At 44.3% G+C, this 14,372-nt stretch overlaps 1 protein-coding gene across 1 annotated transcript in view; it reads right to left on the minus strand.

Annotated features, from left to right (window-relative positions):
- Positions 1–13,960: 13,960 nt before the first annotated feature.
- The window catches only part of PtA15_7A524 (uncharacterized protein), a gene marked incomplete at both ends in the record, with an annotated part of 34,145 nt that continues 33,733 nt past the window's right edge, over positions 13,961–14,372 (minus strand). Inside the window, 2 exons of the mRNA XM_053171139.1 lie at positions 13,961–14,065; positions 14,142–14,292. Coding sequence (XP_053022350.1) covers positions 13,961–14,065; positions 14,142–14,292 — 256 coding nt within the window. The remainder of the gene's footprint in view (positions 14,066–14,141; positions 14,293–14,372) is intronic.

The raw sequence follows: 14,372 nt of genomic DNA on the forward strand, positions 1-14,372 counted from the left end.
TGAAAAAATAACTTTATTTTTTTTTCTACATATCCTACTAACGCTAAAAATCTTCTAAAATTATCAAAAAATTGCTTTTATATTGATAAATTTCCTAACTGAACCCTTGAAAAAAAAAATTACATCCTGTGTACTCGTGAAAGTGCAGAATTGCTACTCTTCCGCACCGCTATTTATCCCTTTGTCGGACTTATCCTCCCCAGAACCCTCTATATCTTTGGATCAAGAAGAGATAGTGAAAAACAGAGTATGCTCAAAGGATTCTCCTGCTTCTTATCTACAATTACCGCAGTTTACCGTAAAAACATTCTTGACGGCGCAGACTAGCGCAGACAAAGAAAACTACGACGTCAAAATAGTAGCAAATCAGTGTAACGGCAATTTGATCAGTATGAAAAAGCGCCAAAAACTTGTTGGAAAAGGACCATAGCTCTTGTCAACATAGTCGAGTGGACCTCTAATTCCTCAGCAAAGCCAAGCGCAAAGGAATATAAGAAAAAAATTGTCTTCTACTACCAGGAAAAGCAAGAGGATTTCCGCTAAATCTAAATCCTCAGGTATTTAACTTATTTCCTTTTAAAACCTTTGATTATCCTTCTTCTTACACGTTACAACCATGCCTCCCCACCTTAGAAATGGCAGAGATCTCTCCGCAGAACAGCGCCTCCGCTACCGCCTTAGCCCAGCCACAGAAGAACGGCTTCGAAGGGCTAGAAGCAGCCTTGCCGCCTCTACAGGAGGACTTCATCAATCTCCCAGAAGAGGAGCCGCTCCCCCCAGATACTGGGATCCCTCTGGCTCTATACCAGCCAAGGGAGACATCTATAGCCCTAGCGTCAAGCAGATCCACGCTGGTTCCGCGACCTATCAACAGAGAGCAGATAGATTTAACGGTGAACCGTCCTCAGACGAGTCAACCGCCCTCCCAGCCTACCAACCCAGAGGGTATGAGACCCACGGCGCCGCCCAATCTAGCCCTCCTTCCATACACTCAGAGCCATCAACAAGAGACGTCCTCCGGCCCGATGGATCTTATACCGGAGGAAGAGGAACTAACTGGACTAATCAACATGTTCAACAAACAGTTTGACCTATTCGTCCGCACTCGGGAAGCGCAGGACATATTGACTATGAGGCGTCTCCTCTCCCAAACCTCACTGACTCAAGAAATGATCATAGAGCTCGTTGGGAGGAACGACGGGATACGCCTGTTTCAGGATTGGATCCCCAGAGAGGAAATCAGCAATCTAGAGGCCTCTCTAATGAATCAGAACAACGGCAATGTGCCGCCGAACTCAAGCGCGCAACCAATCCGAACCCCTTCGCAGCTAGCAATAATACCACACGCCAGTCAGCAGCCCTTACTAGTCACGCCAACTCCAGAGCCTATGGGTTTTCAACACAGATCCTTGGCGCAGGAGTTCCAGGGTCCTACCCCCTCCAATCTTCAAGATTTTCGTCCACAGCCGCAACTCCAACAGCGCCCAGAGAACCAGAACTACCACGGTCCTCAAACGCCGCCGCCACCGCAGGCACTACAGCCGCAGACGCTCCAAGTGAGGCCTCAGCCAGCTTCTATACCGCGAGAGGTGGTTCAACTATTCCGCCCCAGCCCACATCTTCAGCCTGGCGGATACAATCCACCCCATTATCCTCGCACGCCGCAAGGGTACGCAGACCACAACCCCCCTCATCCTCAAGACAACTGGAGAGGATCAGGGAGGAACTGGAGACAACCACAGGACAACACGCAGAGGGTGCTACAAATAGGAGAGTATCTGATGAGAGCCACACGAGGAGTGAGGAGAGGCTATGGACGCGGGAGAGCCAGAGGAAGAGGCCCTTACTAGATGAATCCTTACCTAAAAGTTCTTTAAGTAGTGATTCTCCATTAGGCCTTAGCTTAGATATTGACAATCTCTCTGACCCATCAAATAGAGAATTCTTCCTCAATAATCTTAACACTGAAATGTCTAGAAGTGGTCCTTTGTTTCTAGAAGAAAAATTACAAGTCTTGTTCTCTAAATTTCTCTCTGAATTATCTGGTACTGTTGAAACCATCCCTGGTACTCTTCTTGAATCTTGTGTCAGCAATTTTAAAGATGTCCTGAATCATTCCATTCTTGATCTGTTTAAGAATGAATTCATTCCCTTTCTACTTGACCAAATACTGAACAACATAGGTGAAAGTGCCAGAGAGAAATCCACAGTGAGTAACAATGTGTTAGAACAACTGAAAAAACACATAGATGAGATGGCCAAAATCTGAAAGATTTTGAAGAGAAAGTGAGCAACAATCTTTCATCCATTGGTAACCAAATCTATGATCTTCATGCAAATGAGCACAACAGATTTGAACAATCTAAGAGAAGATTCAGTGACATATCTTCTGTAGTAAATTCTGTGAGCTCAAAGCTGGATTCCCTGATAATACCAGAGGACAGAGAACGGCCTCCACATCTCTTATACAATAATCCTTTTCAGAATGTCCAGCATGAGCAACATCAGGAACACAGAGCCCCTCCTCCTGTTCCTACTCCTGAACCCCAGAGACCACCTAGAGATAACTTCCCCAAGCCTACAAGCAATACTCCTGATGCCAATGATCAAGAAAAATTCCCCTACATTGATCATGGAGCAGTAGACTTTGAAATGAGGAAGGAATTGTGGAAAGGTATTCCTAAGAATGGAGACTGGGAGAAATTCTCTGGAGAATTGACTTACAATCATGAACTCTGGATTAAAAACACTGATATCCTTGTCAGAGACTACTTGATGCTAGATAATATGATAATTATCAGTAGACTAACAATCCTGTTGACTGACACTGCAAGGAATTGGTATCTAGGCATCAGAGATCAGTATGGGAACAAATCTTGGGCCTGGTGGAAGAATGCCATCAGAAATAAGTTTGGCACTGAGAACTGGAAATGGAAAATTCAACAAGAGTTTGAGAGTGATCACTTTGCCTATGATGGGAGGAAAATCCATAAATGGTTTGGAAACCAGAGAGAAAGACTGAAAGCTTATCAACCTGAAATCAGTCAGTACCTTATTTGTAAAAAGATCTTAAAGCAATGCCCTCCAAACCTTGAGCATGCTATTAAAAGCAGATATAAAAGAGATGCTACTGAAATGAGCTTTGAGGATATGGTTATAATTGCTGAAGAAGTCATAGACAGAGTAATGAAAAGGAACAAACCTGTGACAAACAATTATAATACTCCAAACAGATCCCAATGGAGAAATAATCCTGCCCCTGAGAAAATTGATAAGCCAACTGAGTCCTCTTCAAAAAGGAATCCTGTCTCTGCCACTGACAAGGACAAACTTATATGTCATTTCTGCAAACAAACTGGCCACTTCTCCAGGGAATGCCCTAAGAAGAAGAACAGGATCAACAATGTAGGAATGGATGATGATGATGATCCCAAGAGTGACAATGGAGAAGATCAAGGTGAGCCACAAAAGTCTGAATCAGAACTAGATGAAGAGGAAGAGAATCATAGAACCAACCACATGATCCTTGCCATGGACAATGGAAATGGTGCCAACTATGATCCCTTAGTTGACTTTGATTTTGGAGCACATGCTGTAGAGTTTGAAATAAACCAGGACTTCTCCATAGCTGAAATTCAAGCTGAAACTCATCAACCTCAGACCTGGGACAAATCCTGCCAGTCTTCCCATATAGAGGATGCTAGACTGATGAAATGTAAGCCTGATAGAGGAAAAGCTCATCTTACTGGGAAAGATAATCTCACCACTGTCCTCATTGAATCCAGAGAACACTCATGTCTTCTTGATAGTGGAGCTTCTTGCTCAATCATCAGCAACAGATTGCTAGATTATATAATACCAGAATGGGAAAACAAGCTCATGCCAATCAACCATGCTAAATTCCACAGCTGTAGTGACCAATCACAGCCAATGGGCATAATAGAAATGGCTTTGATTTTTCCCCATACTAAAGGTTCAATAAGAATTCTAGCAGAATTTGTGGTGATGAAAAATGCCAGAATCAACTACCTTATACTTGGCAATGATTGAATGTCTCTGTATGGTTTTGATATCACAAACAGTAAAGAGAGATTCTTCACCATTGGGAATGAGAACAAGAGGAAGAAATTCAGTTTCAAATCCCATCATCTAGAAAAAATGAGTCCTTCAAATGAAATTTCTGCTGTAAAGAAGTCCAATCCCCAACTGCAACAATTTATTGCAGAAGAACTTTGTGGAGCCAAGTTCAGTGATAAACTAACCATTGACCAAAAAGAGAAGCTGTTTGAAGTCCTTTACAATAACAACACTGCCTTCTCTAACACTAATCAGCCCCTTGGTGCCATTAAACGTCATGAAGTTCATCTCAAATTGACAACTGAGAGGCCCTATCCTCCTCTGCTCAGGAGACCTCCTTACCCTGCCAGCCCCAAAAGCAGAGAAGCTCTTGAGCAACATATTGAAGAGCTGGTAAACCTGAATGTTCTGAGGAAAGTTGGCCATAATGAGGTAGTTGAGATCACAACTCCTGTAATCATTGCCTGGCACAATGGAAAGTCCAGAATGGTAGGAGATTTCAGAGCTTTAAACTCCTATACTGCTTCAGACAGGTATCCCATTCCCAAGATCAGTGAGACTCTGAACAACCTAGCAAAAGCTAAGTATCTGACTAGTATGGATGTACTCAAAGGTTTTCACCAGAATGTTATTGCAGAAGATTCCAGACACCTACTCAGGACTATTATGCACAAAGGAATCTATGAATACCTGAGAATTCCCTTTGGGATCAAGAATGCCCCCTCTCATTTCCAGAGAATGATGGACATTGAGTTCAGAAAAGAAATTGATGAGAAGTGGGTCATTATCTACATTGATGATATCATCATTATGTCCAACACTTGGGAAGAACACCTCAATAGGATAGACAGGATACTGAAAGTTGTCATCAACTAGAGGCCAAGGCGGCTGCGCCGCTGCAGAGGTCAATTTATGTAATTCTGTGATCTCCCCAGCTTGAGATCCCTCCCCATCTTAACCTGATCTTCCACATACAAACATCCCAGAAATTGCACCCAATAGTCACAAACACACCTTCACCTCCCCAGGGCAAGATTTGTTTTGAGCTGAGTTGAGCCTAAGGAAGTGAAAACAAGTTATCAGGATGGGATAAAGCATTTGACTTATCTTGCAATTTTATGATAGAATTGAAGATATTTTGTCCCATGTTCAGATTGATATTTTCATTTTGTAGCCTAAGCTTAGTTTATAGCTGTCTTCAGAACTTACAATATTTCTTTTACAGAATTCAGAGCAGTTGTTCAGTGAAATTAATGTTTTCATACTTTATTTATTTGATTCTCCTGTTTGAATTCCACTCAAAATCCACACTACTATTTTCAGCTGACTGCAATAATGTAAATCAGGTAGATAATTTATGCATTTTATGAATAGAATATCTATATGTTCCCTATTTTATCTTATTAGTGTGTTTAGCTATAACATAAGAAAATGTCTAAATGAATGATTAAATTGGACCCAATGCAGTTGCCAAGAAGGATTCTTTATTCTAATCCTCCCTTAATCCGCAACCAATTTGGATGCTATAATGGGGTGTCAAGTTTGACACCAGCCAAGTGGGTTGAGGTGCTCATCTAAGCTTCCAGGCCCAAATTGACTGCTTACTAGCAAGTCCCCCCTTTAGAGCCTTTCAAGTCCAAAGGGAGGACTGAATAATTTTGTTGAGAGCAAGGCTTTCAACACCTACCCACCAGTATACCCCCACATACACAGTACACCACTGCACAAAAGAAGCCATGGGAATCATGCATCTGGTACCAGATATCTGTGGGGCCCATCAGGCTGTATGAGGAGGTATGAAAATAGCCAACATATAACTTGCAAGCTCCATGCGCCACCACATTGCATGTGCCCGATAGCTCCTGATTCTTCTCCCTCCTCGCCACCAGGGGGGGGGGGGCACTATGCATGGGGATCTCGGACGGAGGGTCCATATTCTTTTTTCAGATGAGTTTTTCTTTCTTTTTCTTGGGCAAGGTGGAAATACAGAGGCGATGAGTGTGCACTCTTCTCGGGCTGGTGGGCCCTAGGGGGATAGATGGAAAGAAGAAAGATAGGGAAATCCGGCGAGATAAAGGGAGAGAGAGAGAAGGCAGGAGACCATGAAAAGGCAGCAATAGAGGCCGACGAGCAGCAAGAGGAGGATCATTTTTAGGTCTAGGTTGTCGGAAGCCCAACACAATTCCGTCAAGCCTTTATTTCAAAGAAAAACCACAAGCCAGGTCAATCAGATCCGTGAACCAGTCGGAAGAAAAGACTGGTTACATACTGTAAGAGCTGGCCTCGATTTGTTCAGGGAGCTCAGTGATGGCGACCTTGAACCGCGTCTGGATGGAGTCAAGGATGGTCTGGTTGGCTTCGCTGGCCAAAAAGGTGATCACGAGTCCTGTCTTGCCGAACCGGGCATCACGTGTAGATCCCCCCCCCCCCCGTCAATCAGTCTATCTCTTTCCGCAAACACCAACAGGAAAGAGGAGGAGGAGGAGGGCTTGCCTGACTCAATGGAGATACGAGTCAGCCACCCCGGGGGTGTCGTAGTTGATGCTGATGTTGCCGGGCTAGAAGTCAATGCCTCGACCAAACATATCTGTCGCAACCTGTATCCCCATAACCCAACACACCATCGGTTAGCCGCTGAGGAGAGAGAGAGAGAGAGAGAGAGAGGAAAGAGGGAAGAGGGACAGACAAGGATGTGCTTCTCGAAGGCCCGGTCAATCTGCTCTTCCTGGCCAAGCCCCAAATGGATTGTGATCAACAGAAAGTTGCAGTTGAGTAGCAGCTGGTCAAGCTGCACGACCCTGGACACCTACTTGACAATAATGCACACCTGTATCCGAAAAAACTACTCAGTGCCCCCTGGGGATATGGGGATATGTGTGGATTTGGGGATGGACTTGTTTAAACTCAAGCGTATTGAGCAGGTCGTTAAGCTTGCGGTTGTTTTCCACCTTGTCAATCTTCACAAAATGTTGTTCGAGACCATGGAGCATCAGCTTGGCCTCGTCATCCACTCCAGCAACTGTCCCGAAAAAAAACCAAAGCCGCGCTCTGGTTGAGCTTGATACGGTGGCAGATGCGACAACGGAGTGGCTGGGCATACTGGGTAAAGGGACTTATGAGGGTTGTTTGGCGAGGCGCGAGTGATTCCAAAGTTGACCGGTTACTTCATGTCTGGTTTGGGCAGCGTTGGGTGGAAATGATAAGTCACGAGGAGCAACCAGACAGAATTTTGCGGAGGAAGCGGCGGCAGTTGCCAGGGTGGCTCGGTTGTTGTAAAGATTGACGATGTGTGCGAACTTGAGGCAATGGTGAGGCTCGGACTGAAAGTCTATAAATATGGCAGCTGAAATAAGATTTGTTTCCCCAGGCAATTCCTTGGGCTGGCTTCCAGCCGGGGGGTTGTCTCACCCCCGTCCGCCGTTGCACTTGCGCAGTTTGGCGGGGGGAATATTTGTTGGCCCCCCATGTGCTTAACCGCTGGGGGTCATCTTCCCACTGCTTTTTGACCTTGCTAGACAAGGATGGGCAGTGGGCCACAATACACCAGCTTGCTGGTGTTGGGTGGCAGGCGCCGTGGGGATTTTCTGTTAGAATACAAGTAGTGTTTGAGTTTTTTGTAGTCTATTGCAAGGCCCCCCCTCTTTTTTTTGCTTGTTTTTCAAAGGGGTAACCCTTGATTTTTTTTTTTTGTGATTTTGTTTATTTATAGGCAGAACCCTTGAAGTTTTATTCTATGATTTACTGGCTTTAATATACTTGGATATGAAAATGAAAATCTCCCTGAAAAAGTGTAACTTTGGATTTGATCAGATAAAAGCTCTAGGCCATCTTGTCTCTGGAATTGCCATAGGAATAGACCAGAACAAAGTAGCTGCTGTCCTCCAAAAGCCTGTGCCTAGTAGTAGGAAAGAAATGCAATCCTTTCTTGGTTTTGCTGGTTACTACAGGCAACACATTGAGAAATTTGCAGAGATAGCAAAACCTTTAACTGAGCTCACAAGGATTGATGTCATATATGAGATGACTCATCATAGGATAGTAGCCTACAACTTGTTGAAAGAGAAACTGACCACTGCTCCATTGCTGCTGTTTCCTGACTGGGCCCGTCCTTTCACACTATATGTAGATGCTAGTATGACTGGTTTAGGTGCTGCTCTACATCAAGTCCAAGTCATTGATGGAGTGATAAAAGAAGGGCCTATTGTTTTCATATCCAGACAACTGAAGGACAGTGAAACAAGATATGGTGCTAGTCAACTTGAATGCTTATGTCTAGTTTGGGCCCTGGAAAAACTCCATTACTACTTGTATGGCAGTGTCTTTCATGTTGTAACAGATTGCACAGCTTTGAGATCACTGCTGAACATAAAGACTCCCAACAGACACATGCTCAGGTGGCAGATTGCCATTCAGGAATACAGAGGCAACATGACTATCATCCACAGAGATGGGAATATTCACAAGAATGCTGATGGACTTAGCAGATGGGCCTTGCCAAATGATCCTAGTAACCCTGCTTATGACCCAGAAGACAAAGATGATGATAGAATCCCCATCATGGGCATACATGTCTCTACTTTCAAGAATGAGTTCTTTGACTCAGTAAGAGAGGGTTACAAGCAAGATAAAAACACTGCTGTATTGTCTGAACTTTTGTTGAAAGATGCTAAAGATGCCCAGCTGAAAAATTCTCTACAAGATCCATGGAGAAAGCTATATGATGAAGGAAAGTTCTCTATATTTGATGACCTCATCTACTTCAGAGAAAAACACAATTCTGTCCTAGTCCTAGCTGACAAAGAAAGTATCAACACCATTTTGCATGAATGCCATGACAGTGTCTACTCTGGTCATCTTTCTGAAGACAGGACTTTAGAGAAAGTAGCTGATACTGCCTGGTGGGCTAATTGGAGACAAGACACTGGTGAATACTGCTCTTCATGTGATAGATGCCAGAAAGCACATAAAGCCACAGGCAAGAGATTTGGACTGCTCATGAAAATTGAAGAACCCTCAAAGCCATGGGATGTGATTAACATGGATTGGGTAACATCCTTGTCTCCTGGAGGAGCTGCTAGTTTCAATGCTTGTCTGGTAATAGTAGACAGATACTCTAAGACCCCCATATTTGTACCCTGCTTCAAGGATGACTCTGCCATGGACACTGCCATACTGTTTTGGAACAGAGTAATGCCCAGAACTGGCATCCCCAGAATCATCATCTCTGACAGAGATCCCAAGTTCACATCTGAATTCTGAACTGGTTTACATATCATGCTAGGAACAAAACTCTCCTTCTCCACTGCTTACCACCCCCAGACTGATGGATTGACTGAGAGAATGATTCAAACACTGGAAGATATGATCAGGAGGTTTTGTGCATATGGTCTAGAATTCAAAGACAATGATGGATACACTCATGACTGGGTTTCACTCCTACCAATCCTTGAGCTAGCATATTGTACCAGCATACATTCAACCACTGGAAAACCTCCTGCAATCCTGGAGAAAGGCTGTGTAAGGGTTGAGTCCCTTCACTGGAGCGGATGATGGAGGAGCGGCGGAATGGGCGCGGAGGAGGAGTTCTAGGACCAAAATGAGGGGGCTTTGATTGCTAGGACTGGCTCAGAGAAAAGAGGGATCAGTTCTCTCTTGAACTGAGAGAAGAGAGGAAACAACAAGAGAGAAGGAAAGAGCTTACCTGGCTCAGAGAGAAGAGGGATCAGTTCTCTGCTGAGCCAGGGATGAAAGATGAGAGGGCTATATACAATACTGTGACAGGCTTGTGTCATCCAATGACATCTTGTAAGCACAACTGAGGAGGGGGGCTTACAGGCTGGATCCCAAACCTTCCCAGAAATTTCTTGAAACAAGACTCTGTAGACATTCATCCTACTGCTCTTGCCTATGGGAAAATCTTTGAGAAAGCAAGAAAACATGCTGAACAATGCATAATAGAAGCTACCTCTTACAAAAAAGAAAGATGGGACAAGACTCACAAAGAACCATCCTTTAAAGTTGGTGACAAAGTCCTGATATCCACAGCAAACTTTAACAACTTGTCTGGCCCTAAGAAGATGAGAGACTCTTTTACAGGACCATTCCTTGTGGAAGCTTTACATGGGAAGAATGCTGTAGAAGTGATTCTGACTGAAGAGTTCAGCAGGAAACATCCTACCTTCCCTGTCAGCTTGGTAAAACCATACAGAGACCCAAATCCAGATAAGTTCCCCTTGAGACAGAAGGTTAAAGTTGTCATTCCCCCCATGGATAAGACCCCTCAGAGTAAAGTTATACAGAAGATTCTCAGAGACAAAAGATTGAGAGTGGAGAACAGAGATGTTATGATGTAATTGGCTAGATACAAAGGCATGAGTGCTGATCATGATGAATGGCTCCTTGAGAAGGACATTCCAGACTTTGCTATCCTTCTTAGGAAATTCAGAAGTGAGAAGAGGTCTACCCCTGTGGTTTAATTTCTTACAGAAATCCAAACCTTTTAGTGGTAGGGAATGTCAGCCTTGGAGTCAACTCAGCTGACCTAAAGTCTGCCTTTCTATACTTTTTACATATGAATTACTTCATATCTTTTTCATCTTATGAGATAACCTTGTTTTGACTTCACATTCTGTTTCCTCATGCAATTTTAACCCTAGTTACAACTTACCAATTCTTTGTAACTACACTCCTTCCCCTGAGTTATTGAGTTGTGGCGCGCATGCGCAGTTGTGACGTGTCAGCGCTACCAGGCGCGCCAAACCACATGTACATATGTAAATTACATAAGCAAACTGTGAAAATTTTTGTAGTCTGGATCTCCCTTGCCTGAGGCGGATACACAGACTTCAGCACACCAGAACCACACCCCAGATAACCCCAGGATCACCACCTAAGAGTTTACAACACTCCCAGTATACCTACTGTCACAGGCGGCTAGGATATTGACAGTAAGTAACCTATTTCACTGAACCTTGTTTATCTCAGAGGTACAACTCTGTGTCTTGCTTGATCTGCTCTTTTGTGTTGGCCTTTGCCTCATTCTTGATCACAGGGCTGTCCCTCCTTAACTGCATTCTTTTTCTGTAGTTTTTGTAAGAAACAAACCTCATAGGTTTCTCTTTAAAGAACCTTGACTATCCAGAAGGAAGCTAAAAAATTGTGGCTGGATTAAACTTATCTAATCCAGGATCCCTCCACGTTTCTTTGGTGAGAGGAGGCTGTAGCACTCTCTAGCACAGCTTGGCAGCACTCTTCTGAAGAGTTAGCATTGCCAGTGGACGTGCATTCCCACCAGAATAACCTTGAATATCTGCTTATTATGATCCTGCTCAGTTTCTCTCTCTCTTTCTCTCTCTCTTTTATATTTGTATTTTCTTTATCCAAAGAAATCCAAATATTCCCCCTTTCTTTCTTGTGTCCTGCTGTCACTATAGAGACTCAGGCTCACATGTCTGTTTGCATGCAAACGGACAGGACGAGGTGTAGTCATCCTGTACGTTTGTCAGGCCCACCTGAGTAGTTGGCATATTCCCTCCTTGAAGGATTTTTCCCGCGCGCGCGGGAGACATCCTTCAAGGGTATTTTATACAAGAGCAGCAACATGCCAAACATGGCAGTTTGGCTGCCATACCTTGCGCGACTTGAAGTTCGGATTTTGACAAAGTTGGAATTCAACAACATCCCACCTCTCAACCACCCCAACCAGCCCTTAGGTTAGGTCCTGGGTTAGGTCTTGGGGGGGATATGAAAAAAAGTTGACAAGAGGAACGAAGTCAATTAACTTGTGCAAAGTCAATCGACTGTAAATAGCAGCCAAACTGCCATTTTTGGCAAGTTTGGCATGCCGCTGGTTGGGTGTAACACACCCTTGAAGGATGTCCCCTGCGCGCGCGGGAACAATCCTTCAAGGGGGGGATATGCGGACCAGTCAGGTGTTTGGGCCTGTCCTTTTGCACGCAAACGGACAGGATGGTTTTCATCCCTATTTATATACATAATATACATAGGTATGCCATATCTATATACATAATATACATAGTTATGCCATATGTATATACATAATATACATATGTGCAATACATGAATCTGGCTGCGTGGGCAGGGCGAGTGTTTGGCGGGTACTTGGCGCGGGTACCCGCCATTTTTTTACCCCAGAATCAGGCCACCCGCACCTGCCGGCAACAACCGCCGGCGAGTACCCGCCAAACCTTGACAAGTACCCGCAAACAGGTGCCGGGTACCAGAAAACGGGTACCTTGTGCCATCTTTAGGTTTTAGTGATGTGCAATAATGTACAAGAGGCCAAGGCGGCTCCGCTGCTGCAGGGATCAAAGTCTTCCCCTCTTATGCAATAAGTTCATGTCTTTCAGTGTTCCAGTATTACACACAATAATTTTATATTCTACATCAAATGTATAATCATTCCATGTAAAAATTTTGGATACCAAAATCCAACAAACTATTGCTCACAGTATTAAATCACTTACTTCAAAGTCTTACTCACCCCACTTTTCCAACTAAGTTGATTTTTATTTTTGACCAATTTCAAGATAAATTGAAATTTTCAGGTGCAAATGTTGAGTTGTCTGTTAGTCTGCTACCATGATGTATCACCACAGTATGGAGGGCTGTCAGATTGACCCATGAGCACTACCAACCAACCACCCAGCTGGCAGCCACAAGCGTTTGTAGCCTAGTTGGTAAAGGCAGCACTCTAGTATGTGTCTCAGCATAGCTGAGGTCGTGAGTTTGACTCTCACCAGACAAATCTTCATTTTACAGTCTCTACAGCAAATGCAGGCCAATAATGTTCCTACAAGTCAACTCAAATTGTTGAGTGCTGCCATGGTTGGACAGGTTACAGCCAGCAACAAAGCTTGCAGCCCAATTTCATTGCACTCAGATTGACATGCACCTTCTTGTCATCCAGTCCTCATGGTTTGAATTCCAGTGAACACAAATCTCACACCCAGGGGCTCTATCCATTTCAGAAATTGTGCACTTCAACATGGTGAGAGCTCAACAGGTTATGTTTTCTTCTACCAAACCATATGTATATATTACTGAGGGAAACATATTTCCTCGCTTTGGATTAGTTTTCTGTGTGTTATTCAAAAACTTCAAAAACACAGTCAGAGAAAAACTAAAAAGGAAGTAGGGCAGATAATGGTCAACAAAAAATTGAGATGGAACCATTGAGGGTTAATGATTGTGGAAGGGTGGTAGAGTCTGAACTCAATAATAATCAGATACATCCTGTCATGTTTCCTCCTCTTGAGTTCAGTAGGAAACCAGACCAGTTCTCTAACTTATGTTGAGGTCGTTTTGATAGTTATCTTCTTGATTGTAATGAGCCCCATTTGGAAAGGGACACCAAACCCCGACAAACTAAAATTTAATCAGCTATCTTTTTCAAGTCACTGTCTATCCAACTGAATGTAACATAGAAAGAGAATCATCTGTTCAAGTACAAAAAACGGACTGGCATATGCATATTTACCATCTCTCTCCTGGCGCATGTCAACCCTTGTGATGAAGTGGCGCTTATTCAATACAGGGGGCAAATCTAGCCTCAAGAGTCTCCGTAAGATCTTGTTTTATAGCATCATGGGTAGATAAGATTCTTCAGTTTTTCCAGTGATAAAAACAAGAAAAGTATTGTTGGGTGCTTACCAACGGTCGCGTTGCGGCGGTCTTTGCTGAATGTGACAGCATGAAACTCGATTTTATTATTGACCAAGATGACTTGACTGGACCCTAGTTGTCAGCTTCCCAGGTTGCTGAGAACATCCGCGAACAGAAAGATAGGTCTGAGGCGAGAGCAAAAGGAAGGGAGGGATGGGCTCTGCATCACACAGTTTCCCAGCGAGTCGAGCAGGAGGGTTTATAGGTCAACGGTGCAGAGGCCGAGCGGGACGGCGAGGCGCAGGAAGTTGCCGAAGATCTGCCAGTCGCCCGGGCTCGACTCGCTTGCAAAGGGGAAGCCCGGCTAAACAACACAGGACCCCATGCTGAGCGTCAGGCAGGGCGAGATGAGGAGGAGATGAGATGAGGAGAGGACGTACGCTGTAGCCGCGATCGCTCCATTCGACCGCGTCCTGGAGCCAATCCAGATAGACCTTGAGCAGCTGGAGCACCTCTATCACTTCCGCGCGATAGAGCCAGGAGTGGAGGAGGGCCTTCAGGACGGCGGATCCGACGATGGCGCGGGTCTGTCTGAGGCCGAGGGGGAGCTTGTGGCGAGCAGGGCACAGGATGTGGGCTCAATAGATTCTAGCTTTGGAACGTTTGTAGAT

The sequence above is a fragment of the Puccinia triticina genome, chromosome 7A, assembly GCF_026914185.1.
Source record: "Puccinia triticina chromosome 7A, complete sequence".
Classification (NCBI taxonomy): domain Eukaryota; kingdom Fungi; phylum Basidiomycota; class Pucciniomycetes; order Pucciniales; family Pucciniaceae; genus Puccinia; species Puccinia triticina.